The following is a 26,682-nucleotide window of genomic DNA, read 5'->3' as shown; positions in this document are numbered from 1 at the left end:
AACGCGAACTTAAGACCTTATTATTTCCCCGTGCGGGACTGGCCTAAGCGAAATTTTTTAAATGAAAATTTTAATGGGTTCTATGTCGGTCTATGACCGTTTTAGTTCGATTCGGCCGATTGTAATTTGGTTTTTTTTAATTTCGCTTTTAAATTTGTGTTTGTATTTTGTGTCGGTTTTAATATGGCTGTGTAAACCGCCCTGAGTCCTCCGGGAGAAGGGCGGTATAAAAATTAAATTATAAATAAATAAATAAAATATAAAGATATACAAAATGATCCCCGTGTCAGTGAATACTCAGTTGGATCACCTTTAGCATGAATTACGGCCTTACAACATCTTCCCACGGAGTGAACCGAGCCTTTGAGTTCTGCAGCTGCAGCAAACCAAGATTGAATGTTGGCTCCGATTAACTGGGTTTCATTGCTGGGTCGCTTCTGACTAACCAGTTTTTGAGTGGGCTCTATAGATTTTTCCATTGGGTGAAGGTCTGGGCTGTTCCCAGGCCATTCCAGCAGTGGAATAGGATGATCTTGAAACTCCTCCCAAAAAAGGGGTGTTATTAGCCACCCAACCTTAAAAATACACTTTTCCCAAAAGGGTTTCCACACTGTTGGCCACGACTATAAAAACCGAGTAACAAAATACACAAAATCTAAATCTAAATTACAAAACGCTGTAGAACGAACTGGATAAAAAAAAAATCCATGGGCTCAAGCAAACCGGGGGGTCAGCGGTCCATAATCCCAGCTGCTTCCCCATTAAAACCCATCTTTCCCAGCAGCCTCCATGTTTTCCAGTGTTCTTTCTCCCCACTTGGAACTGAACCCAGGTGGAGATTTCTTCCGACCAGGTGTAGGGGAAAAAAAGAAGAAGAAGAAAAAACTGTCTGTAAAACAAGAGAGGGAGGGAGGGAAAGAGGAGAAGGACGCTTCCCGGCACAAAGAGGACCCTTGGCCGGCTTGTAAAAAAAAAAAAGGAGGACACAGAGGCAGGTTGGTCTGTCTTGGCAGCCGCAATTTGGAAACAGAAAATAAGAAAAAGGGAGGGAGGAGAGAGGGGGAATGAAAGAGGAAAGAGCAGGAAGGGGCGCAAGCTGGACTCCCAATGAACTCTGCAAAAGAGCGTCTCAGAGTGTGTGTGTGTATTTCTGTGTGTGTGTGTGTGTGTGAGAGAGAGAGAGAGAGAGAGAGAGACTACGAGAATGAGAAAGAGAAAGAAAGAAAGAAAGAAAGAAAGAAAGAAAGAAAGAAAGAAAGAAAGAAAGAGAGAGAGAAAGAGAGAGGGGGGAGAGAGAGAAAAAAACTAAGGGAATGAGCGAGAAAGAAAGAGAGAGAAAGAGATGAGCAAAAGAGAGAGATGAGCGAAAGAAGGCAAGAGACGAGACACCGAGATGAAAAAGAGATGAGTGAGAAAGAGAGAAAGAGTGAGAAAGAGATAAAAGAGAGAGAGATGAGCGAAAGAGAGATGAGAGACAGAGATGAAAAAGAGATGAGCGAGAAAGAGAGAGAAAGAGGAAGAGTGAGAAAGAGATGAGCGAAAGAGAGAAAGAGAGAGATGAAAGAGAGAGAGAGATGAGCAAAAGAAGGCAAGAGACGAGACACAGAGATGAAAAAGAGATGAGTGAGAAAGAGAGAAAGAGTGAGAAAGAGGTAAAAGAGAGAGAGAGAGACGAGAGACGAGAGACAGAGATGAAAAGAGATGAGAGAAAGAGAGAGAAAGAGGAAGAGGAGAAAGAGATAAAAGAGAGAAAGAGAGAGATGAGAAAGAGAGAGGAGATGAGCGAAGAAGGCAAGAGAGAGACAGAGATGAAAAGAGATGAGTGAGAAAGAGAGAAAGTGAGAAAGAGATAAAAGAGAGAGATGAGCGAAGAGAGACGAGAGATGAAAAGAGATGAGCGAGAAAGAGAGAGAAAGAGGAAGAGTGAGAAAGAGATGAGAAAGAGAGGAAGGGATGAGAGAAAGATGAGAAAGAGAGAGAGAGAGATGAGCGAAGAAGGCAAGAGACGAGAGACGAGATGAAGAGATGAGAGAGAGAGAAAGAGTGAGAAAGAGATAAGAGAGAGAGATGAGCTAAAGAGAGACGAGATGAAAAGAGATGAGCGAGAAAGAGAGAGAAAGAGGAAGAGTGAGAAAGAGATGAGCGAAAGAGAGGAAGGGATGAGAGAAAGATGAGAAAGAGAGAGAGAGATGAGAAGAAGGCAAGAGACGAGAGACGAGATGAAAAGAGATGAGTGAGAAGAGAGAAAGAGTGAGAAAGAGATAAGAGAGAGAGATGAGCGAAAGAGAGACGAGAGACAGAGATGAAAAGAGATGAGCGAGAAAGAGAGAGAAAGAGAGAAGAGATGAGCAAAAGAGAGAGATGAGCTAAAGAAGGCAAGAGACGAGACAGAGATGAAAAGAGATGAGTGAGAAAGAGAGAAAGAGTGAGAAAGAGATAAAAGAGAGAGAGATGAGCGAAAGAGAGATGAGAGACAGAGATGAAAAAGAGATGAGCGAGAAAGAGAGAGAAAGAGGAAGAGTGAGAAAGAGATGAGCGAAAGAGAGAAAGAGAGAGATGAAAGAGAGAGAGAGATGAGCAAAAGAAGGCAAGAGACGAGACACAGAGATGAAAAAGAGATGAGTGAGAAAGAGAGAAAGAGTGAGAAAGAGGTAAAAGAGAGAGAGATGAGCGAAAGAGAGACGAGAGACAGAGATGAAAAAGAGATGAGCGAGAAAGAGAGAGAAAGAGGAAGAGTGAGAAAGATGAGCGAAAGAGAGAAAGAGAGAGATGAAAGAGAGAGGGAGATGAGCGAAAGAAGGCAAGAGACGAGAGACAGAGATGAAAAAGAGATGAGTGAGAAAGAGAGAAAGTGAGAAAGAGATAAAAGAGAGAGAGATGAGCGAAGAGAGACGAGAGATGAAAAGAGATGAGCGAGAAAGAGAGAGAAAGAGGAAGAGTGAGAAAGAGATGAGAGAAAGATGAGCGAAGAGAGAAAGATGAGAAAGAGAGAGAGAGATGAGCGAAGAAGGCAAGAGAAGAGAGAGAGATGAAAAGAGATGAGTGAGAAAGAGAGAAAGAGTGAGAAAGAGATAAGAGAGAGAGATGAGCGAAAGAGAGACGAGAGACAGAGATGAAAAAGAGATGAGCGAGAAAGAGAGAGAAAGAGGAAGAGTGAGAAAGAGATGAGCGAAAGAGAGAAAGGGATGAGAGAAAGATGAGAAAGAGAGAGAGAGATGAGCGAAAGAAGGCAAGAGACGAGAGACGGAGATGAAAAAGAGATGAGCGAGAAAGAGAGACAGAGATGAAAAGAGATGAGTGAGAAAGAGAGAAAGTGAGAAAGAGATAAAGAGAGAGAGATGAGCGAAAGAGAGACGAGAGATGAAAAGAGATGAGCGAGAAAGAGAGAGAAAGAGGAAGAGTGAGAAGAGATGAGCGAGAGAGAGATGAAAAGAGATGAGAGAAAGATGAGAAAGAGAGAGAGATGAGCGAAGAAGGCAAGAGACGAGAGACGGAGATGAAAAGAGATGAGTGAGAAAGAGAGAAAGAGTGAGAAAGAGAAAGAGAGATGAGAGACAGAGATGAAAAGAGATGAGCGAGAAAGAGAGAGAAAGAGAAAGAGATGAAAAGAGATGAGAGAGAGAGAAAGAGTGAGAAAGAGAGAGAGAGAGATGAGCGAAGAGAGAGAGACAGAGATGAAAAAGAGATGAGCGAGAAAGAGAGAGAAAGAGGAAGAGTGAGAAAGAGATGAGCGAAAGAGAGAAAGGGATGAGAGAAAGATGAGAAAGAGAGAGAGAGATGAGCGAAAGAAGGCAAGAGACGAGAGACGGAGATGAAAAAGAGATGAGCGAGAAAGAGAGAGAGACGAGAGAAAGAGCGAGAAAAGAGATGAAAAAGAGGGAGAGGGAAAGAGAGAGAAAAAAGGGGCGAGAGACAGAGAGAGAAAGAAACCAAGCCCCTTTCTACGTCAAGCCACGTGTCCTCCTGCCGTTAAACGAGGTCCACGGCGCCCGAGGCCACGGAACCAGGGGGGGGGGAAGAGAGGCTCTCCCGCCTTACCTCCCTGTAGAGCGAGTAGAGGAAGACGATGGTCTGGATGGTCTTCCCGAGGCCCATTTCGTCCGCCAGGATGGTGTCCGTACTTTGCGCCCAGGAGAAGCGCAGCCAGTTCAGGCCTTCCAGCTGATACATGTGCAGCGTTCCCCCGGTCGACGTGACGAAACGCGGCTGGCTCTCGTACTTCACCGTGGGCTACGGAGAGGAAAGGGTACCACCGGGTGGCCCACTTAGAAACCTGAACCCAGAGAGCTGCGCTCCGTTCCCTCATTTGCCAACAACAGACATTCCTCGACTTACAACCGTTCGTTTAGCGACCGTTCAAAGGTACAACAGCACTGGGGTGGAAAAAATGACTTAGGACCATTTTTCACACTTAGCGACCGTTGCCTCCTCCTCCTCCTCCTCCCCGGCTGGTCGCGTGATCCAAATTCAGTCCTACTTGGCAAAGGACTCGTATTTATGACGGTCGCAGCATCCTGGGGTCACGTGATCCCCTTTCGCGACCTTCGGACGAGCAAAGCCAAGGGGGTGGGAGCCAGATTCACTTAGCGACCGTGTGGCACACTTAACAACGGCAGTGATTCACTTAACAGCGCTGGCAAGGACGGTCGCTAAAAGGGGGCCAACCCCACTTTCGCAAAAATCTCGTTTTAACAGCGGAAAGGTTGGGCTCCCATCGCGGTCGTAAGGCGAGGACTACCCACATGGCTGACTATAGCACAGGAATCACTCACGTCGTTGGTGGGAGAAGTCGGCGGGTCGTCCGAGGCCAATTCCTTCTTTTTTTTCTTGTATTTCCTAGGCTGGGCAGGATCTTCCCCCATAATTAGTTCTCTGGTTCAGGAAGAGAGAAGAGACGAATCTTAGGTCCCCTCTGGAGGCTGCTACTAAGGTCCACACAGCTGAGCCGACACGACGGTAATCAGAATCGAGCTGGAAGGGACCTCGGAGGTCTTCTAGTCCAACCCCCTGCTCAAATTATACAATTTGAGACCAACGGCAGCCTCTTCTTAACAACCTCCAGTGACGGAGCACCCACAACTTCTAGTGGCAAGCTGTTCCGCTGATTAATTGTCCTCATATGTGAAGAAATTCCTAGGTTGCTTCTCTCCTGGATTAGTTTCCACCCGTTGCTTCTTCTCCTGCCTTCGGGTGCTTTGGAGAATAGGTGGACCCCCCCCTGTACTTTGGGGCGGCCCCTCAAATGCTAGTCCTTGTTCTGACCCGGCTTCCCAAACACGACCAACCTTCTGAAGTGAACTCAAAGATTCCTTTATTAGGAGCGCCGACAGCCCCAGCAAAAATGTTTCTCTCTCACCGCAGGCTAACAGGTCCGTCCGTCCGGAAGATGAATAGTTGTCTGCTATATCTATTCATCTCCGCCCCCTGCCTTTTATCCCCAGAGATAGAGTGGGGCTTCCCTAGCAGCAGTGGCTCTTCTGTCCCGAGGACCGGCTCATAGATTTCCACTGTTCTCCTCTCCTCTGTCTTCTGTGAATCTGCGCATCAGGCACTGGACCCAGCTGTTCCTCCTCTTCCTCATCAACCACCTCCAGACCTGGGGGCTGTTGACTCTCCATCTGAGGGCTGACCAACAGCCCAAGATCCGCCTCCCTCTCTCTCTCTGCTAGCTCCATTCCCTCTTCCCCCTCGGGTTGCCCTGATGCTAACCCCCACGCCTCCTCCTCTTCCTCCTCTGATTTGGCCATAACCATCCTTCTTTTCTCTAGATTGGCCATACCGAATTCCTGCAACTCTCCGTCCTATGTTTTCGTCCCCAGGCCTTACGTTCTCCCATATTAAAGCTACCTTACCTGTGTGACCAGTAGGCCTGCTTGTGGTACTCGTATTCAGGGATGGCCATTTCGTCCTCTTCCCAGGTGGACTGGTCGTAGGAGAGGTCCCGCCACTTCACCAGATAGTGGTAGATGCCCTTTTTGTCAATGCTGCGTAAGGTCAACACAGGAGGTGGTCAGGGAGAGAGAAGAGCAGGAAACGAGCAAACGTATCAGGGGTTTATTGATTGTGCTCCGTGTTAGTAATGGTTGTAAGATTACAAAGCAGCTGATGGAATCAGGAAATTAACCCGCACATAGTTCAACCCGTCTCATTGTGAGTCTGAACGCAACAAACAAACAAACAAACAAAAAATACCACTGTATAAGAATCCAAGAATTCAGACAGTAGGGAAAAGGCACCAGGGTAGAAATCAGAAAAACCGTGAATTCCAGGCCTGCCTTAGGCAAGAAAGATGGCTGGGTGACTTTGGGCCAATCACCAGGAGACAGTGAGTTCTAGCACAGGGGCCCCCCAAGGCTGTGTCTCTCCCTACTTCTCTCTGTATACCAATGACTGCATCTCTAATGATCCATCTGTTAAACTACTGAAGTTCGCAGATGACACAACAGTGATCGGTCTCATTCGAGACAATGATGAATCCGCAGACAGACGGGAGGTTGAATGACTAGCCTCGTGATGCGACTGGAACAATCTGGAACTGAACACACTCAAAAACCCTAACCCTAACCTGCATACTGTACGAGTCCAAAAGAGGGCTGTGAAAATATTTACAGACCCCTCACATCCTGGACGTAAACTATTTCAACTCCTACCCTCAAAACGACGCTATAGAGCACTGCACACCAGAACAACTAGACACAAGAACAGTTTTTTCCCGAAGGCCATCACTCTGCTAAACAAATAATTCCCTCAACACTGTCAAACTATTTACTGAATCTGCACTACTATTAATCTTCTCATAGTTCCCATCACCAATCTCTTTCCACTTATGACTGTATGACTATAACTTGTAGCTGGCAATCCTTATGATTTATATTGATATATTGTCCATCATTTGTGTTGTAAATGTTGTACCTTGATGAACGTATTTTTTCTTTTATGTACACTGAGAGCATATGCACCAAGACAAATTCCTTGTGTGTCCAATCACACTTGGCCAATAAAAATTCTATTCTATTCTATTCTATTCTATTCTATTCTATTCTATTCTATTCTATTCTATTCTATTCTATTCTATTCTATTCTATTCTATGACTATCATTAAGTGTTGTATCATTAAGTGTTAAATTTGTACCCTATGACTATCATTAAGCGTTGTACCTTATGATTCTTGATGAAGGTATCTTTTCTTTTATGTACACTGAGAGCATATGCACCAAGACAAATTCCTTTTGTGTCCAATCACACTTGGCCAATAAAAATCCTATTCTATTCTATTCTATTCTATTCTATTCTATTCTATTCTATTCTATTCTATTCTATTCTATTCTATTCTATTCTATTCTATTCTATTCTATTTCCGCTTTAGGCCTGAAAGCCGGCTGGGTGACTTTGAGCCAATCAACAGGAGATGGTGAATTCTATCCCATCTTAAGCATGAAACCAACTGTCTGGCTTTGGGCTAATTACCAGGAGACGGTGAGTTCTAGTCCCACCTTAAGTATGAAACCAGCTGGATGACTGGGCCAATCACCAGAAGATCCCACCTTAGGCAGGAATGACACCCGAGTGTCTTTGGGCCGAGGACCAAAAGACAGTGAGTTCTAGTCCCGCCTTAGGCATGAAAACCGATTGGGTGATATTGGGCTAGTCATTCTCTCTCAGCCGAACCAACCTCACAGGGTTGTTGTTGTTGCGGGGGAAATAGGAGGAGAAAGGACCATGATGTATGTATTCTCCACCTTGAATTAATTATAAAGTAATAAAGGTGGGATTAAAACATATATATATATAAAATAAAAAGAGGCCAAGGCTTCCAGATTAATGGAAAGTGACCTGTGGTTTATCACCCGATGGATGGTCATCCAGTCCGGCTTGATGCCGTAACGGTAGTACTTCTCTTCCATCTCCGCATAGAGAGGATCCTTGCTCTTTCTTTTCTCGCTTTTCCCATCATCGTCGCCGGAGCCGTAGTCAAACGGGGGAGGCTCGTCCATGTCGTTCTTCCGCTGGTAATTCCTGTACATCACTAAGTGGAAAATCTCCAGCTGGGATTGGAAGGCAGAGGAGAAGGGAGCGTCAGTCCAAACAATGGGGGTGCCGTGAATCAAAAGCAGTTTTAGTCCTGGGGCATCCGAGCAAGGATACCCACACTGCGGATACAACGACTGAGGGGGTTTCGGCTATCGCCGCCTGTCAATCATTGAGAGGCTGTTTTCTCCATGTTTGAAGAGCCCGGTTTTCTCTCCTGTTTTAAAAACCTTGTTTTCGATATTACTATTATTATTATTTTTTAATTAAGAAAATGTACATGGCCACCCAACTCACTCAGGGTGACTCCAGCCAGCTTACAGAAATCAAAGCCCAAATACAAAAACTATAAGATAGATAGATAGATAGATAGATAGATAGATAGATAGATAGATAGATAGATAGATAGATAGACAGACAGACAGACAGACAGACAGACAGACAAGAGAGATAAGAGAGAGAGAGAGAGAGAGAGAGATAGGTAGATAGGTAGGTAAGTAGATAGATAGATAGATAGATAGATAGATAGATAGATAGATAGATAGATAGGCAGGCAGACAGACAGACAGAGACAGACAGACAAGAGAGATAAGAGAGAGAGAGAGAGATAGGTAGGTAGGTAGGTAGGTAAGTAGATAGATAGATAGATAGATAGATAGATAGATAGATAGATAGATAGATAGATAGATAGATAGATAGACAGAGACAGACAGAGATAGATAAGAAAGATAGAAAGATAGATAGATAGATAGATAGATAGATAGATAGATAGATAGATAGATAGATAGACAGACAGACAGACAAGAGAGATAAGAGAGAGAGAGAGAGATAGGTAGGTAGGTGTAAGTAGATAGATAGATAGATAGACAGACAGACAGACAGACAGACAGACACAGACAGAGACAAGCAAACAGAGAGAGATAAGAAAGATAGAAAGATAGATAGATAGATAGATAGATAGATAGATAGATAGATAGATAGATAGATAGATAGATAGATAGATAGACAGACAGACAGACAAGAGAGATAAGAGAGAGAGAGAGAGAGATAGGTAGGTAGGTGTAAGTAGATAGATAGATAGACAGACAGACAGACAGACAGACAGAGACAGAGACAAACAGAGAGAGATAAGAAAGATAGAAAGATAGATAGATAGATGATAGATAGATAGATAGATAGATAGATAGATAGATAGATAGATAGATAGACAGACAGACAGACAGACAGACAAGAGAGATAAGAGAGATAGATAGGTAGGTAGGTAGTAGATAGATAGACAGACAGAGACAGACAGAGAGAGATAAGATAGATAGATAGATAGATAGATAGATAGATAGATAGATAGATAGATAGATAGATAGATAGATAGATAGATAGATAGATAGATAGATAGATGGATGGATGGATAGATAGACAAGAGAGATTAGATAGATAGATAGACAGACGAGAGAGATAAGATAGACAGAGAGATATGAGAGAGATTATAGATAGATGTTGATAGACAGCTAGATAGCTAGATGGAAATGAGAGAGAGAGAGAGAGAGAGAAAGATTATAGATAGATGATAGTGAGAGATCCTACCACAAGATAACTCTGGGTGGCTTACAATCTCATTCTGGGGTCCCCAGGCCCGCTGGTAAACCCCCCCTCATCTTCAGGGCCCTTCAAAAGAGTGTAAAATTATCTCAGCAGGGATGATGTTCCCCAGGGTGGGAGCCATGACGGAGAAGGCCCTTCTTCTTGGTCCCTGCCAGGTGGGACTTCCTTAAAAGAGGGGGGAACCCTAAGATCCTCTGCATTCCTGGTCTCAGGTGGATATAACTGGGAAAAGACAGCCCTTCGAGTAACCTGGCCCCAGAGCAGGTGGCAATGGGGCCCAGCATTGGGCTAGAACTATATACATTTGATGTTTTTTTTAATTAAAGTTTTTAATCTGTTTAAATCTGAATTCAATAACTTCCTCCTTTCTAGTTCCTGCATCTCCGACATGAGTTCAGACCTCTGTGTCTGCTTCTTGTTGGCCGGGGCTGCCCGGGGTCTGTCCATAAAGGGCTATTTTATACATCTCACTGCTTATGAACCAGCATCCTGGCAGCCCCGCAAATTGGTAGCTGCCTTGGGACGAGGAGGGGAGGACACGAGGTAACCTGATCCACGGGCACTATGGTATCCCTTTAGTAACTCTTTTGTAACGAAGGACGGGGAGAGAGACGACAAGCCCCGCTCATCACTTCTGCTGCAAAGCGCCATTTCAGCTGATGGAGGAAATGTCTGGATTGAGCAACAAACCTTCATGGGTTACGATTCCCCTTTATACTCGTGGCGGGAGGTCCTTGGTGCCCTCTGAGCTGCCGGGGAGCGGGTGGGGGAGGTCCTTGCGGATGTATATGAGTTTCCAACTCATATCATTATTTCATGCTTATACTTATATATATGCTTACATGTCGTATAGTTATTTTATGCTTATGCTTATGTATACTTATGTATACTGTTGTGGCAAAATAAATAAAATAAAAAAATTAAAAAAATGTTTCAAGACTTAACTAGGGGACATGATCACTGCTAGAAGGGAGAGGGGAGGGGAGGAGGAGGAGAAGAAGAGAGGGAGGAGGGAGGGGGAGGAGGAAAGGAGGAGGAGGAGGAGGAGGAGGAGGAGGAAGAAGAAGAAGAAGAAGAAGAAGAAGAAGAAGAAGAAGAAGAAGAAGAAGAAGAAGAAGAAGAAGAAGAAGAAGAAGAAGAAGAAGAAGAAGAAGAAGAAGAAGAAGAAGAAGAAGAAGAAGAAGAAGAAGAAGAAGAAGAAGAAGAAGAAGAAGAAGAAGAAGAAGAAGAAGAAGAAGAAGAAGAAGAAGAAGAAGAGGAGTTTGACCCTGTGGCTCCCGAGGACATGGACAGGTTGTTGGGTAGGTTGAATGCCACCACGTGTTTACTGGACCCGTGCCCCTCCTGGTTGGTGCTGGCCACTCAGGAGGTGACACGAGGCTGGCTCCAGGCAATTACGATCGCTTCCTTGGTGGAGGGAGTCTTCCCGGCCGCCTTGAAAGAGGCGGTGGTGAGACCCCTCCTCAAGAAGCCTTCCCTGGACCCGACTGTTTTAGGTAATTATCGTCCGGTCTCCAACCTTCGCTTCGCGGCGAAGGTTGTAGAGAGTATGGTGGCATATCAGTTTCCCTTACACCTGGATGAAACTGTCTATCTAGACCCGTTCCAGTCCGGCTTCCGGCCCGGTTACAGCACTGAGACGGCTTTGGTCGCGTTGGTGGATGATCTCTGGAGGGCCAGGGATAGGGGATGTTCCTCTGCCCTGGTCCTATTAGATCTCTCAGCGGCTTTCGATACCATCGACCATGGTATCCTGCTGCGCCGGTTGGGGGGATTGGGAGTGGGAGGCACCGTTTATCGGTGGTTCTCCTCCTATCTCTCCGATCGGTCGCAGACGGTGTTGACAGGGGGGCAGAGGTCGGCTCCGAGGCGCCTCACTTGTGGGGTGCCGCAGGGGTCGATCCTCTCGCCCCTTTTGTTCAACATCTATATGAAGCCGCTGGGTGAGATCATCAGTGGCTTCGGTGTGAGGTACCAGCTGTACGCTGATGACACCCAGCTGTACTTTTCCACACCGGGCCACCCCAACGAAGCTATCGAAGTGTTGTCCCGGTGCTTGGAGGCCGTACGGGTCTGGATGGGGAGAAACAGGCTCAAGCTCAATCCCTCCAAGACAGAGTGGCTGTGGATGCCGGCATCCCGGTACAGTCAGCTGAGTCCTCGGCTGACTGTCGGGGGCGAGTCATTGGCCCCGATGGAGAGGGTGCGCAACTTGGGCGTCCTCCTGGATGAACGGCTGTCTTTTGAAGATCATTTGACAGCCGTCTCCAGGAGAGCTTTCTATCAGGTTCGCCTGGTGCGCCAGTTGCGCCCCTTTCTAGACCGGGATGCTCTATGCACGGTCACTCACGCCCTCGTGACGTCTCGCCTGGATTACTGCAATGCTCTCTACATGGGGCTCCCCTTGAAGGGCATCCGGAGGCTGCAGTTAGTCCAGATTGCGGCTGCGCGGGTGATAGAGGGAGCCCCTCATGGCTCCCGTATAACACCCATCCTGCGCAGACTGCACTGGCTGCCTGTGGCCTTCCGGGTGCGCTTCAAGGTTTTGGTGACCACCTTTAAAGCGCTCCATGGCATAGGGCCGGGTTATTTACGGGACCGCCTGCTGCTACCGAAAACCTCTCACCGACCCGTGCGCTCTCACAGAGAGGGACTCCTCAGGGTGCCGTCAGCTAGGCAGTGTCGTCTGGCGACGCCCAGGGGAAGGGCCTTCTCTGTGGGGGCTCCCACCCTCTGGAACGAACTCCCCCCAGGACTCCATCAACTTCCGGACCTCCGAACCTTCCGTCGCGAGCTCAAGACACATTTATTCATCTGTGCAGGACTGGCTTAGATTTTAAATTTATAGGGGTTTTTAAATTGGTTTTTTAATATTCATATTTAGATCTTTTAATAATTGGGCATTAGAATAAGTTTTTTAATGATTATCTTAATTTGTATATAAATGTTCTTATGTGCCTGTGAACCGCCCTGAGTCCTTCGGGAGATAGGGCGGTATACAAATTTGAATAATAAATAAATAAAGAAGAAGAAGAAGAAGAAGAAGAAGAAGAAGAAGAAGAAGAAGAAGAAGAAGAAGAAGAAGAAGAAGAAGAAGAAGAAGAAGAAGAAGAAGAAGAAGAAGAAGAAGAAGAAGAAGAAGAAGAAGAAGAAGAAGAAGAAGAAGAAGAAGAAGAAAAGAGATATGGGGTCCTTGATGCTCTCTGAGCTGGGTGGTTTTCTTGCAAACATTTCATGACCCAACTAGGGAACATTATCAGTGCTAGAAGGGAGTGTGGGATTTGTGGAAAGGAGGAGGAGGAGGAGGAGGAGGAAGAGGAGGAGGAGGAGGAGGAGGAGGAGGAGGAGGAGGAGGAGGAGGAGGAGGAGAAGTGATAGGTCCTTAGTGCTCTCTGAGCTTGATGGTTTTCTCACAGACATTTCCTAACCCAACTAGGTAACAACATCAGTACTACAAAGGAGTGAGATTTGGGGAATGGAGGAGGAGGAGGAGAAGAAAGAGGAGGAGGAGGAGGAGGAGCAGGAGGAGCAGGAGGAGAAGGACTGTGGGGTCCTTGGTGCTCTCTGGGCTTGGCGGTTTTCTTGGAGACATTTCATGACCCAACTAAGTAACATCATCAGTGCTAGAAGGGAGTGAGGTTGGATGAGGAGGAGGAGGAGGAGGAGGAAGATTGTGGAGTCCTTGGTGCTCTCTGAGCTTGGCGGTTTTCTTGCAGACATCTCATGACCCAACTAGGGAACACTATCAGGGCTGCGAGGGAGTGTGGGGTTTGCTCTCACCACTGTCTGGTTAGTTGTCTGAGTTGGTAGTTGGTTCCCTTTAGGAAAGAAACAGACCGAAACGCCTCCTTGCCAGCAATCAGCCCCCAGAGAAGCCATGATTAACACCAAGATTAATATTAGGCCAACAATCAAGGAGTAAACAATTTCCCAATCAAAGAACAACAAAAAACAACCAACACAGACAAACAAACAGTCACAACAGCCTCATTAAGGAATTACCAGGCAGAAAACAATAGTCCCAGCAACACAGACAAGGCAACCCGTGGTATAGAAACAGACAGCAAACCCCACCTCCCTCCTAGCACGGATGATGTTCCCTAGCTGGGTCACGAAACGTCTGCAAGAAAACCACCAACCTCAGAGAGCCCCAAGGAGCGCACAGTCCTCCTCCTCCTCCTCCTCCGATTCCCACTTTTTTAACCCTGACCTACAAATGCTCCCTTTCATTATTATTATTTTTTTGGTCCGGCGGTAAATAAAATGTACACCACAGCGGTAAATACAATCGTACAGAGCAAAAAGGGCCCATTGAGAAAACAAATACAGCTGAAGACTGGCAACGCAAAGCTCCCAGTTCAGAACCTCCCAGCTCCGCATAGACGGGGCTGGCCTCAGAAACTCCCCACATTCGGTTAGTGTCTGACTGCCTCCGGCCCCCCCTTTGAGACCCCTCCCTTCCCCGCTGCCCTTGCCCCGGCATGCCAGACGGGTACCTGCAATTCCTTGATCCAGGAGCAATGCCAGTAAGAAAGGCCGACCCATTTGACGAAGAATTCGCGCTCCGAACGTCCCTGGAGCAACTTGGGGGGCGGGTCGTCCGGGTTGCCGTCGGAAGGCGGAGGGATGGCCACCGGCGTGGGGGGCTCGCCCCATCGCCAGTGGAGAATCTTCTGGACCCGGCCTTTGAGCATGGGGCACTGCGAACAGGAAGAAAGGGAGCGTCAAAGAAATCGGGACGCTTACGGTACCTCTCGAAGGTAATTTACAGGTAGGCCCTTCGCTTACGGAAGTTCACTTAGGGACCAAAAGTCTGGCTCCACCCCACCCCACCCCACCCCGGCTTCAGAAGGAATCGCGTGACTCCGAGAAAGAGGCCGCGACCGTCGCAAATGCGAATCAGTTGTCAAGCATCCGAACGTAAGCCAGGTGGCAGCGGTCGTAAGTGTGAAAAACGGTCTTAAATTCCTTTTTTTAAAAATTTTGATGCAGTTGTAACTTCGAACGGTCGCTAAATGAACTTTTGTTAAGTCGAGGACTACCTGTAACAGGGAGGGAGAGCCACCACGGAGTTAGTCCCTCCTTCTGGGTCCCACCAGATGGACCCTCCTCAAGAGAGGGGACCCCCCCCCCGCAACATCCCCTGCCTCCCTGCTCTGCTGGGTCGCATAGATCAGGGGTCCCCAATCTTTCAGGGACCCACTAAATTCATAATTTTAAATCCCGCGGACCACGAATACGATCTGCCTAATGACCGGCTGGGTGGGCGTGGCTAGGTGGTCATGTGACTGGGTGGGCGTGGCCAAAAACTCAATGTCGCTCATGACATCGCCAGCCTTTACTCGCCCCTCCCCTCCCCTCCCCTCCCCTCCTCGCCTCCCCCGCCTGGGTTCCTTAGGGCCCCAACAGGAAGCAGTTCTTGGAGCCGAGCAGCCACCATGAGAAAAAATTGGCAAAACAGCTCAGTTCAAATTGGATCCGACCGAGGAGGAGGCTCAGTAGAAGCACCTCACTCAGGACTAGGAGCATAGAGGGAAGACCTACGGGAGTGCAAGGCCAGGTACCGGCACATGGAGGCTCATTGGGCTGAGCTAGTTCCAGGCTATGATGTAGTCCCACTGGGACAAGGCCCTCCGGCTCTTCCCTCCAGCCTTCGCCCAAAGCCCCCCACCAGGAGGCTGAAGCAGACCCCAAGTCCGAATTTCTGCCCTCCCCTACTTGCACAAGTCGACCCCAAAGGGGGAGACTCTCTGCAGCAACACAAAGGTTCGTTGCACCTCTCCGTCCCAGGGGTCGTAGTTTGAGGACCTCTGATTTAGTGCAATATTTAAAAAAAATGCAAATCATTTTTCTGGGGACCACCAACGTTTTCTCGCGGACCAGTTGGTGACCGCTGACAGAGATATCCTGGGAAAAGGGAATAACAGGGAAGGAGCCACGACAGAGAAGGCCCTTCTTCTGGGTCCCACCAGAAGTTTATGTATTTCAAGATAGGGGCAGGGGGGGCAGAGATCGACCCCCTAGGCAACTCACTTGTGGGGTGCCGCAGGGGTCGATTCTCTCGCCCCTCCTGTTCAACATCTATATGAAGCCGCTGGGGGAGATCATCCGCGGTTTCGGGGTGAGCTGTCAGCTGTATGCTGACGATACTCAACTGTACATCTCCACCCCGAACCACCCCCAACGAAGCCGTCGATGTGATGACTCGTTGTCTTGAGGCCGTTCGGGGTCTGGATGGGGACGAACAGGCTCCGACTCAACCCATCCAAGACGGAGTGGCTGTGGATGCCGGCGTCCCGGCACAGTCAGCTTACTCCATCGCTGAATGTGGGGGGCAAATCGTTAGCCCCCAGGGAATCGGTGCGCAATTTAGGCGTTCTCTTGGATGCACGGCTGTCTTTAGAAGACTTATTTGACAGCCGTCGCCAGGGGAGCTTTTCATCAGGTTCGCCTGATTTGCCAATTGCGCCCTTTCCTGGACCGGGACTCGTTATGCACGGTCACTCATGCCCTCGTCACTTCCCGTCTGGATTACTGCAATGCTCTCTACATGGGGCTCCCCTTGAGGAGCACCCGGAAGCTCCAACTGGTGCAGAATGCGGCCGCGCGGGGGATCGAGGGAGCCCCCCGTAGCTCCCATGTAACACCTCTCCTGCGCAGGCTGCATTGGTTGCCGGTGGTCTTCCGGGTGCAATTCAAGGTGTTGGTTATCACCTTTAAAGCGCTCCATGGCATTGGACCAGGATATTTACGGGACCGCCTGCTGCCGACAGTTACCTCCCATTGTCCGGTACGTCCAGTGCGCGCTCACAGGGAGGGTCTTCTTAGGGTGCCGTCGGCTAGTCAATGTCGGCTGGCGGCCCCCAGGGGAAGGGCGTTCTCTGTGGGGGCCCCGGCTCTATGGAATGAGCTGCCGGTGGGACTCTGTCTCCTCCCTGATCTCCGGACCTTTAAACGCGAGCTCAAGACTTTCTTTTTTCACCAAGCGGGGCTGGCCTGATTGATTTTAGTATGGGGGGGGTTTAGTGGGTTTTAATAGGGTTTTAATAGTTTTTGATAAAATTTTAGCTAATATTTTAAGTATACAGCGGTTGAATCAGATTTTTAAACTTGTTACAGGATTTTAATTTGTTTAGGATCTTGGTCGTTTTATTGGCTGTACGCCGCCCTGAGTCTTCGGAGAAGGGCGGTATAAAAATATGAATGAATGAATGAATGAATGAATAAATAAACAAATAAATAGGGGAAACCACTCCCCGCCTCCCTGGTCATCCATCCCACCCACCCACTCCCCCCCCCCCCCCGAGTCCTCACCGTGCAGCGGGGACAAAGCCACTCCCCGTTGGGGATCTCCGGGAGAGGCGGGTTGAGGCAGTGGATATGATAGGAGGAGATGCAGGCGTCACAGCACAGGAGCTCCCCGCCGTCCTTACAGACGCGACAGTATTCCATGTGGTCGTCCTCCTCTTCCTTCTCGTCCAGCTCGCCTTCGTATTCGTCCTCCTCCTCCTTCGGCTCCCACTGCACCCCTTCTTTCTCCTGTAAGCCAGGGGTACGACACCCCCACGAAGAAAAAAAAAAAAGAGGGGGGCGGGGAGAGCTAGATTATGAACGAGGGGTCAACACAGAGCGGGGCTGGAGAGTTCGAAAGAGGAAGCAAAGCCAGGCAGTAACAGAGTGGGAAGGGACCTTGGAGATCATCTAATCCAACCCTCTGCTCACGCAGAAAGGGGGTGGGGTGGAGGGTGTTTAAGCATTGGTGTGTGTGTGGGTGTCCAGAATCAGTTGCTAGGATTTAGGATTCGGTAAAGAGATCCGGTTTTGGATCTTGGCAGATTCCCCAGCATGACGACTCTCGGTGTTTGCAGGTAGTCCTCGATTTACGACCTCAATCCCAGCCTATAATTTCCATCGCGCGAAGCAAGGCAGCGAAGGTGAAGGGAGCTTGGTCCCAATTTTTACGCCCTTTCTTGCCAAGGTTGTTAAGCGAATCGCTGGCTTTTCCCCTTCTGACTTCGCCGGTCAAAGAGGCGCCGAAGGGGGAAATCACGTGACCCGGGACAGTGCGACGGTCATAAATACAAATCGGTTTACCAAGCGTCCAGTGTTTTTGGATCGCGGGAATGCCACAACAGCCATGAGTCACTTTTCCTCAGAGCCGTTGTAACCTCGAAGGGTCACTAAATGAACTGTTGTAAGTCAAGGACTACCTGGACTGCTCTAGAGAGCTGGTTCTTAGCCTTTGGAATGCAGAAATAAAACAGAACAACAACCCAGCTGGAAGGGACCTTGGAGGTCCTCTAGTCCAACCCGCTGCTCAAGGAGGAAACCCTAGAACCATTTCAGACAAACGGCTATCTTAAAAACCTGCAGTGATGGAGCACCTACAAATTTAGGCGGCAAGCTGTTCCGCTGGTTAAATTGATCTGGGATTATCGAATAATCAGAATAACAGCGTTGGAAGGGACCCTGGAGCTCGTCTAGTCCAACCCGCTGCTCAAACAGGAGACTCCCCCCCTACCATTTCAGACAAATCTCTTCTTAATACTCACAATACTAGACAACACAGTATCAACAGTAGAAACCTTCAAATTTCTGGGTTCTATCATATCGCAAGATCTAAAATGGACAGCTAACATCAAAAACATCATTAAAAAAGGACAGCAAAGAATGTTCTTTCTGCGACAACTCAGGAAGCTCAAACTGCCCAAGGAGCTGCTGATCCAGCTCTACAGAGGAATTATTGAGTCTGTCATTTGCACCTCTAGAACTGTCTGGTTCGGTTCTGCAACCCAACAAGAAAAACACAGACTTCAGAGGATAATTAGAACTGCAGAAAAAATAATTGCTACCAACCTGCCTTCCATTGAGGACCTGTATACTGCACGAATCAAGAAGAGGGCCGTGAAAATATTTGCAGATCCCTCGCATCCTGGACATAAACTGTTTCAACTCTTACCCTCAAAACGACGCTATAGAGCACTGCACACCAGAACAACTAGACACAAGAAGAGTTTTTTTCCCGAAGGCCATCACTCTGCTAAACAAATAATTCCCTCAACACTGTCAGACTATTTACTGAATCTGCACTACTATTAATCGTCTCATCGTTCCCATCACCCATCTCTTTCCACTTATGACTGTATGACTATAACTTGTTGCTGGCAATCCTTATGATTTATATTGATATATTGACCATCATTTGTGTTGTAAATGTTGTACCTTGATGAAGGTATCTTTTCTTTTATGTACACTGAGAGCAGATGCACCAAGACAAATTCCTTGTGTGTCCAATCACACTTGGCCAATAAAAATTCTATTCTATTCTATTCTATTAAAAACCTGCAGTGATGGAGCTCCTACAAATTTAGGCAGCAAGCTGTTCCGCTGGTTAAATTGATCTAGGATTATCGAATAATCAGAATAACAGAGTTGGAAGGGACCCTGGAGGTCTTCTAATCCAACCCCCTGCTAGGAGGGCCAACCGAAAGGCGGAGAACCACGAGGCACCTGAGCAGCCCAGAGTCCTTCCTTAAACCCCAGCCTGTCTCCTTGTCCCTGTGCACACAGCAGCCCCCACCCCACCCCACAGTCCCTTCCCTTCTACCCTCCCTGGCCCACCCACCCCCATCTTCCAAAGGGACCTGCCCCACGTGTGCTTTGCAGCCAGGGGAATCCGAGCTGCAGGGGTATCCCACGGGAATCAATCCGAGCAAATTCCTTAGGTTTGTGGGGGAGAAATCTGAATTTCCCAGAGGGTTGCTGGACGAAGCAGGGGAAGGACGGCTGGATGCCCCACGTCCAACCGGGGGAGGAGGGGGAGGAGGGGCTACCAGGAGGTTGCCAGTGTGCAGCAGAGAGGCAAGGAAGAAAGGTGAGCGGCTTACACAGTGAGGGCAGCTCCATTTGCCCTGGGGGGCCTTGTCTAGCTCCGGATCCAGGCACACCAGGTGATAAGCTCTGGGGCAGGAGTCGCAGAGGATGATCTCCCCGCCCTGCTGACACACCTCGCAATAGTCTTGGTGGTCGGTCTCGTAGCCGTCTGCCTCTTCTTCACCGGCAACTGCCAACCCAGGGAAGGGAGGGGGGGGAGAGAGAGAGAGAGAGAGAGAAAGGGAAAAGAGTGAGGGTCTCCCAGGCCTCCCGAGACACACGTAGACCAGGGGTGTCAAACTCAAGGCCTGCGGGGCTGGCCCGGAAACAGCAAAGAACTGGCCCATGGGGGCTCTGCCAGTGAAAATGGAGCTGGGCAAGGGGGGGGCGCGTGCCTCCCCCTCCCCGCTCGGTTTCCACTGGCGGAGGGCTAGCAAAACCAACTACAACAAACAAAAGGAGAACGTTTCCTCCCGTTTGCGTTGGAGCATGCAAGGAGGGGCGGGAAAGGAGAAAGGGAAAGAGGAAGGAAGACGAAGAAAAAGATGGGAAGATGGGAAGGAAGGAAAAAAGAAGGAAAGAGGGGAAGGGAGAAGGAAGAGGGAAGGAAAAAAAAGAAAAGGAAGGAAGGACTGAGAGGGAGGGAGGGAGGGAGGGAGAGAGAGAGGGAAGAAGGAAGGAAGTAGGGAAGGAAGAAGGAAGGAAGGAGAGAAGAGGGAGGAGGAGGAAGGAGAAAGGGAGGGAGGAAGGAGGAGGAGGACTGAGAGGAAGGAAGGAAGGAGAAGAAAGATAGAAGGAAGGATGAGAGGAAGGAAGAAGGACTGAGAGGGAGGAAGGAGGGTGAAAGGAAGGAAGGAGAGAGGAAGAAGGAAGGAAGGAAGGAAGGAAGGATGGAGGGAGGGAGGAGGAGGGAAGGGAGGAGGGATGGAGGAAGGGAGAAGGAAGAGGAAGGAAAAAGAAAAGGAAGGAAGGACTGAGAGGGAGGGAGGAGGGAGGGAGAGAGAGGAAGAAGGAAGGAAGTAGGGAAGGAAGAAGGAAGGAAGGAGAGAAGAGGGAGGAGGAGGAGGGGAGAGAGAGAGGAAGAAGGAAGGAAGTAGGGAAGGAAGAAGGAAGGAAGGAGAGAAGAGGAGGGAGGGAGGAAGGAGAAAGGGAGGGAGGAAGGAGGGAGGGAGGACTGAGAGGAAGGAAGGAAGGAGAAGAAAGATAGAAGGAAGGATGAGAGGAAGGAAGAAGGACTGAGAGGGAGGAAGGAAGGAGGGTGAAAGGAAGGAAGGAGAGAGGAAGGAAGGTAGGGAAGGAAGGAAGGATGGAGGGAGGAGGGAGGAGGGAAGGGAGGAGGGATGGAGGAAGGAGAAGGAAGAGGAAGGAAAAAGAAAAGGAAGGAAGGACTGAGAGGGAGGAGGAGGGAGGGAGAGAGAGAGGGAAGAAGGAAGGAAGGAGGGAAGGAAGAAGGAAGGAAGGAGAGAAGAGGGAGGGAGGGAGGAAAGGAGAAAGGGAGGGAGGAAGGAGGGAGGGAGGACTGAGAGGAAGGAAGGGAAGGAGAAGAAAGATAGAAGGAAGGATGAGAGGAAGGAAAGAAGGACTGAGAGGGAGGAAGGAAGGGAGGGTGAAAGGAAGGAAGGAGAGAGGGAAGGAAGGAAGGAAGGAAGGAAGGATGGAGGGAGGGAGGGAGGAGGGAAGGGAGGGAGGGATGGAGGAAGGGAGAGAGGGAGGGAAGAAGAAGGAGGGAGGAAGGACTGAGAGGAAGGAAGGGAGGAAAGATGGAAGGAAGGATGAGAAGAAGGAAAGAAGGACTGAGAGGGAGGAAGGAAGGGAAGGTGAGAGGAAGGAAGGAGGGAGGGAGGGAAGGAAGGAAGATTATAATGACAGTGAAGAGAGTCTCATAGAAGTCCTGCATTAGCACTTGGCCACCACAGGTGCCCCCAACATGAGTCCCGTGCCATACCCGCCAGGGCCACGCCTCACCACGGCCACACCCACCACGGCCCCCCGAGGTCAAACACAACCCTGATGCGGCCCTCAATGAACTCGGGTTCGACAGCCGCTGCTCTAGAGTCTCCGAGGCTGGCCCTTGCAGCCTTCCCACGCCGTGTGGCCGCTCCGAACCATGCCGAGGGCTGAACGTCCTGCAGCCGCTTGCGCGCACAACCGGCCGTCCCACAGAAAGGGGGGGAGGAAAGGGGCCCACGGCTCTGAGTGGGGTTCCGTTCCCAGCGCTAAACCATAATGGGGGTTTGGTTTGGTTTAGTTCAGGCTGCGGGTATTATTGGCGGAACGTGAGAAAGTCGTTGGCTTGAACTCTGAACGTTAAACCAGGCCCAGGTGATGTAAGAGCAGGAGTGGCAGACGCTGGGGAGGGAGTCAAAGGAGGGCTCAGCCCAGCATCCCTATGTAGCCACAAGGGAAAATACGAATTCCCTGGATCCTTATCTAACTCCAAGTGGGGGGCAAAGTTGAGAAGATTCCTGTGAATAGGCTTTTAGCAATGAAGTAACAGAATAACAAAGAGTTGGAAGGGACCTTGTAGGTCATTGGCCGAAGAGGTTGTAGAAAAAAATGCTTTTTAAAGAAAAAAAAAACCTCTGATAATCCCGTGGCTCAGCTTGACATGGGGGGGGAAGGGATTTTTGCTATCGGTTCTCCAAACCACCCACTGCCATCGCTACCGGATCAGGCGATCCGGTCCGAACCGGGAGCATTTCACCCATGGAATTAACCTCACCTTTTTTCTTCTTCCGTCCAGGCCGACCTCGTTTGACTTTCTTGACCCTTCCTGAACTGTCCGAACGCACGGAAGAACTGTGAACGCTGGAGTTATCCAAGTCGGATTCTTCTTCCGGTTCCGCCACCTCCTCGCTCTGAAACAGATGCTGTACATAACCGGAGCGGCCCTCCATTAGGGAAAAGCCACAAAGAGGCCGAGATGAAGAGGAACGGTGGGGAAGGGAAAGGAAAGGACGGCAGGGTAACCCCAACTTCGGAGCGATGCCCAAAAAGCCAGCAAAAAGAAGCAAGGAGGAGGCTTCCTACCCGACCCAGACCAACTACGGGAGGTTCGACCAATTACGGAATTGACCAACCCGATTCAGCTACGAGGGGTTGGATCTGGGGGAACCACAGGCAGATCTATGTCGCACGGCAAAGGTTGGGGGGTGGGGAGAAAGGCAGACACGGAGATGATGTGATAGACAAGCAAGCAGCCGCAACCATTCAACCTGAATTTGCCGCGCCAGTTTCTGAAAGGCATCTCAAGTGAATAAGACTGTCGAAAGGGTCTCCGGAGCTGCTGGGGTTTAGAGCGAGGGTGTACTAACCTTGGCAAACTTAAGACCTGTGGACTTCAATTCCCAGAATTGAACTCAAAAGTTTTCATCTCCCAGAACTGAACTCAAAATCTTCAACTCCCAGAATCGAACTCAAGTCTTCAACTCCCAGAATTGAATGCAAAATATTCAACTCCCACAACTGAACTCAAAATCTTCAACTCCCAGAATCGAACTCAAGTCTTCAACTCCCAGAATTGAATGCAAAATATTCAACTCCCAGAACTGAACTCAAAATCTTCAACTCCCAGAATTGAACTCAAAGTCTTCAACTCCCAGAATTGAACTCAAAGTCTTCAACTCCCAGAATTGAACTCAAAATCTTCAACTCCCAGAATTGAACTCAAAAGTTTTCATCTCCCAGAACTGAACTCAAAATCTTCAACTCCCAGAATCAAACTCGTCTTCAACTCCCAGAATTGAATGCAAAATATTCAACTCCCACAACTGAACTCAAAATCTTCAACTCCCAGAATTGAACTCAAGTCTGCAACTCCCAGAATTGAATGCAAAATCTTCAACTCCCAGAACTGAACTCAAAATCTTCAACTCCCAGAATTGAACTCAAGTCTGCAACTCCCAGAATTGAATGCAAAATCTTCAACTCCCAGAACTGAACTCAAAATCTTCAACTCCCAAAATTGAACTCAAGTCTTCAACTCCCAGAATTGAATGCAAAATATTCAACTCCCAGAACTGAACTCAAAATCTTCAACTCCCAGAATCGAACTCAAGTCTTCAACTCCCAGAATTGAATGCAAAATATTCAACTCCCAGAACTGAACTCAAAATCTTCAACTCCCAGAATCGAACTCAAGTCTTCAACTCCCAGAATTGAACTCAAAATATTCAACTCCCAGAACTGAACTCAAAATATTCAACTCCCAGAATCGAACTCAAGTCTTCAACTCCCAGAATTGAACTCAAAGTTTTCAACTCCCAGAATTGAACTCGTCTTCAACTCCCAGAATTGAACTCAAGTCTTCAACTCCCAGAATTGAACTCAAAATATTGAACTCCCAGAACTGAACTCAAAATCTTCAACTCCCAGAATTGAACTCAAAGTCTTCAACTCCCAGAATTGAACTCAAAGTTTTCAACTCCCAGAATTGAACTCGTCTTCAACTCCCAGAATTGAACTCAAGTCTTCAACTCCCAGAATTGAACTCAAAGTTTTCAACTCCCAGAATTGAACTCAAAAGTCTTCAACTCCCAGAATTGAACTCAAGTCTTCAACTCCCAGAACTGAACTCAAAGTCTTCAACTCCCAGAATTGAACTCGTCTTCAACTCCCAGAACTGAACCCAAGTCTTCAACTCCTAGAACTGAACTCAGTCTTCAACTCCCAGAATTGAACTCAAAAGTCTTCAACTCCCAGAATTGAACTCAAAAGTCTTCAACTCCCAGAATTGAACTCAAGTCTTCAACTCCCAAAATTGAACTCAAGTCTTCAACTCCCAGAATTGAACTCAGTCTTCAACTCCCAGAATTGAACTCAAAGTTTTCAACTCCCAGAATTGAACTAGTCTTCAACTCCCAGAATTGAACTCAAAGTTTTCAACTCCCAGAACTGAACTCAAGTCTTCAACTCCCAAAATTGAACTCAAGTCTTCAACTCCCAGAATTGAACTCAGTCTTCAACTCCCAGAATTGAACTCAAGTCTTCAACTCCCAGAACTGAACTCAAGTCTTCAACTCCCAAAATTGAACACAAGTCTTCAACTCCCAGAATTGAACTCAGTCTTCAACTCCCAGAATTGAACTCAAAGTTTTCAACTCCCAGAATTGAACTCAAAAGTTTCAAACTCCCAGAATTGAACTCAAGTCTTCAACTCCCAGAACTGAACTCAAAGTCTTCAACTCCCAGAACTGAACTCAAGTCTTCAACTCCTAGAACTGAACTCAGTCTTCAACTCCCAGAATTGAACTCAAAAGTCTTCAACTCCCAGAATTGAACTCAAAAGTCTTCAACTCCCAGAATTGAACTCAAGTCTTCAACTCCCAAAATTGAACTCAAGTCTTCAACTCCCAGAATTGAACTCAGTCTTCAACTCCCAGAATTGAACTCAAAGTTTTCAACTCCCAGAATTGAACTAGTCTTCAACTCCCAGAATTGAACTCAAAAGTTTTCAACTCCCAGAATTGAACTCAAAGTCTTCAACTCTCAGAATTGAACTCAAGTCTTCAACTCCCAGAACTGAACTCAAGTCTTCAATTCAATTCCCAGAATTGAACTCAAAGTCTTCAACTCCCAGAACTGAACTCAAGTCTTCAATTCCCAGAATTGAACTCAGTCTTCAACTCCCAGAATTGAACTCAGTCTTCAACTCCCAGAATTGAACTCAAAGTTTTCAACTCCCAGAACTGAACTCAAGTCTTCAACTCCCAAAATTGAACTCAAGTCTTCAACTCCCAGAATTGAACTCAGTCTTCAACTCCCAGAATTGAACTCAAAAGTTTTCAACTCCCAGAATTGAACTAGTCTTCAACTCCCAGAATTGAACTCAAAAGTTTTCAACTCCCAGAACTGAACTCAAGTCTTCAACTCCCAAAATTGAACTCAAGTCTTCAACTCCCAGAATTGAACTCAGTCTTCAACTCCCAGAATTGAACTCAAGTCTTCAACTCCCAGAACTGAACTCAAGTCTTCAACTCCCAAAATTGAACACAAGTCTTCAACTCCCAGAATTGAACTCAGTCTTCAACTCCCAGAATTGAACTCAAAGTTTTCAACTCCCAGAATTGAACTCAAAAGTTTCAAACTCCCAGAATTGAACTCAAGTCTTCAACTCCCAGAACTGAACTCAAAGTCTTCAACTCCCAGAACTGAACTCAAGTCTTCAACTCCTAGAACTGAACTCAGTCTTCAACTCCCAGAATTGAACTCAAAAGTCTTCAACTCCCAGAATTGAACTCAAAAGTCTTCAACTCCCAGAATTGAACTCAAGTCTTCAACTCCCAAAATTGAACTCAAGTCTTCAACTCCCAGAATTGAACTCAGTCTTCAACTCCCAGAATTGAACTCAAAGTTTTCAACTCCCAGAATTGAACTAGTCTTCAACTCCCAGAATTGAACTCAAAAGTTTTCAACTCCCAGAATTGAACTCAAAGTCTTCAACTCTCAGAATTGAACTCAAGTCTTCAACTCCCAGAACTGAACTCAAGTCTTCAATTCAATTCCCAGAATTGAACTCAAAGTCTTCAACTCCCAGAACTGAACTCAAGTCTTCAATTCCCAGAATTGAACTCAGTCTTCAACTCCCAGAATTGAACTCAGTCTTCAACTCCCAGAATTGAACTCAAAGTTTTCAACTCCCAGAACTGAACTCAAGTCTTCAACTCCCAAAATTGAACTCAAGTCTTCAACTCCCAGAATTGAACTCAGTCTTCAACTCCCAGAATTGAACTCAAGTCTTCAACTCCCAGAACTGAACTCAAGTCTTCAACTCCCAAAATTGAACTCAAGTCTTCAACTCCCAGAATTGAACTCAGTCTTCAACTCCCAGAATTGAACTCAAAGTTTTCAACTCCCAGAATTGAACTCAAAAGTTTCAAACTCCCAGAATTGAACTCAAGTCTTCAACTCCCAGAACTGAACTCAAAGTCTTCAACTCCCAGAACTGAACTCAAGTCTTCAACTCCTAGAACTGAACTCAGTCTTCAACTCCCAGAATTGAACTCAAGTCTTCAACTCCCAAAATTGAACTAGTCTTCAACTCCCAGAATTGAACTCAAAAGTTTTCAACTCCCAGAATTGAACTCAAAGTCTTCAACTCTCAGAATTGAACTCAAGTCTTCAACTCCCAGAACTGAACTCAAGTCTTCAATTCCCAGAATTGAACTCAAAGTCTTCAACTCC

General features: G+C 47.6%; 1 protein-coding gene across 1 annotated transcript in view; it reads right to left on the bottom strand.

Moving 5' to 3' along the window:
- Window positions 1-26,682, bottom strand: part of CHD3 (chromodomain helicase DNA binding protein 3) — a 150,989-nt gene that overhangs the window by 78,305 nt on the left and 46,002 nt on the right. The window contains exons 7-14 of the mRNA XM_058184225.1: window positions 22,223-22,370; window positions 19,515-19,690; window positions 16,942-17,166; window positions 14,124-14,327; window positions 7,834-8,045; window positions 5,853-5,984; window positions 4,773-4,872; window positions 4,039-4,230 (exon numbers count right to left, since the gene is read on the bottom strand). Coding sequence (XP_058040208.1) covers window positions 4,039-4,230; window positions 4,773-4,872; window positions 5,853-5,984; window positions 7,834-8,045; window positions 14,124-14,327; window positions 16,942-17,166; window positions 19,515-19,690; window positions 22,223-22,370 — 1,389 coding nt within the window. The remainder of the gene's footprint in view (window positions 1-4,038; window positions 4,231-4,772; window positions 4,873-5,852; window positions 5,985-7,833; window positions 8,046-14,123; window positions 14,328-16,941; window positions 17,167-19,514; window positions 19,691-22,222; window positions 22,371-26,682) is intronic.

Source organism: Ahaetulla prasina, chromosome 4 (genome assembly GCF_028640845.1).
Source record: "Ahaetulla prasina isolate Xishuangbanna chromosome 4, ASM2864084v1, whole genome shotgun sequence".
Lineage (NCBI taxonomy): Eukaryota > Metazoa > Chordata > Lepidosauria > Squamata > Colubridae > Ahaetulla > Ahaetulla prasina.
This window is presented reverse-complemented; position numbering and strand designations above follow the sequence as displayed.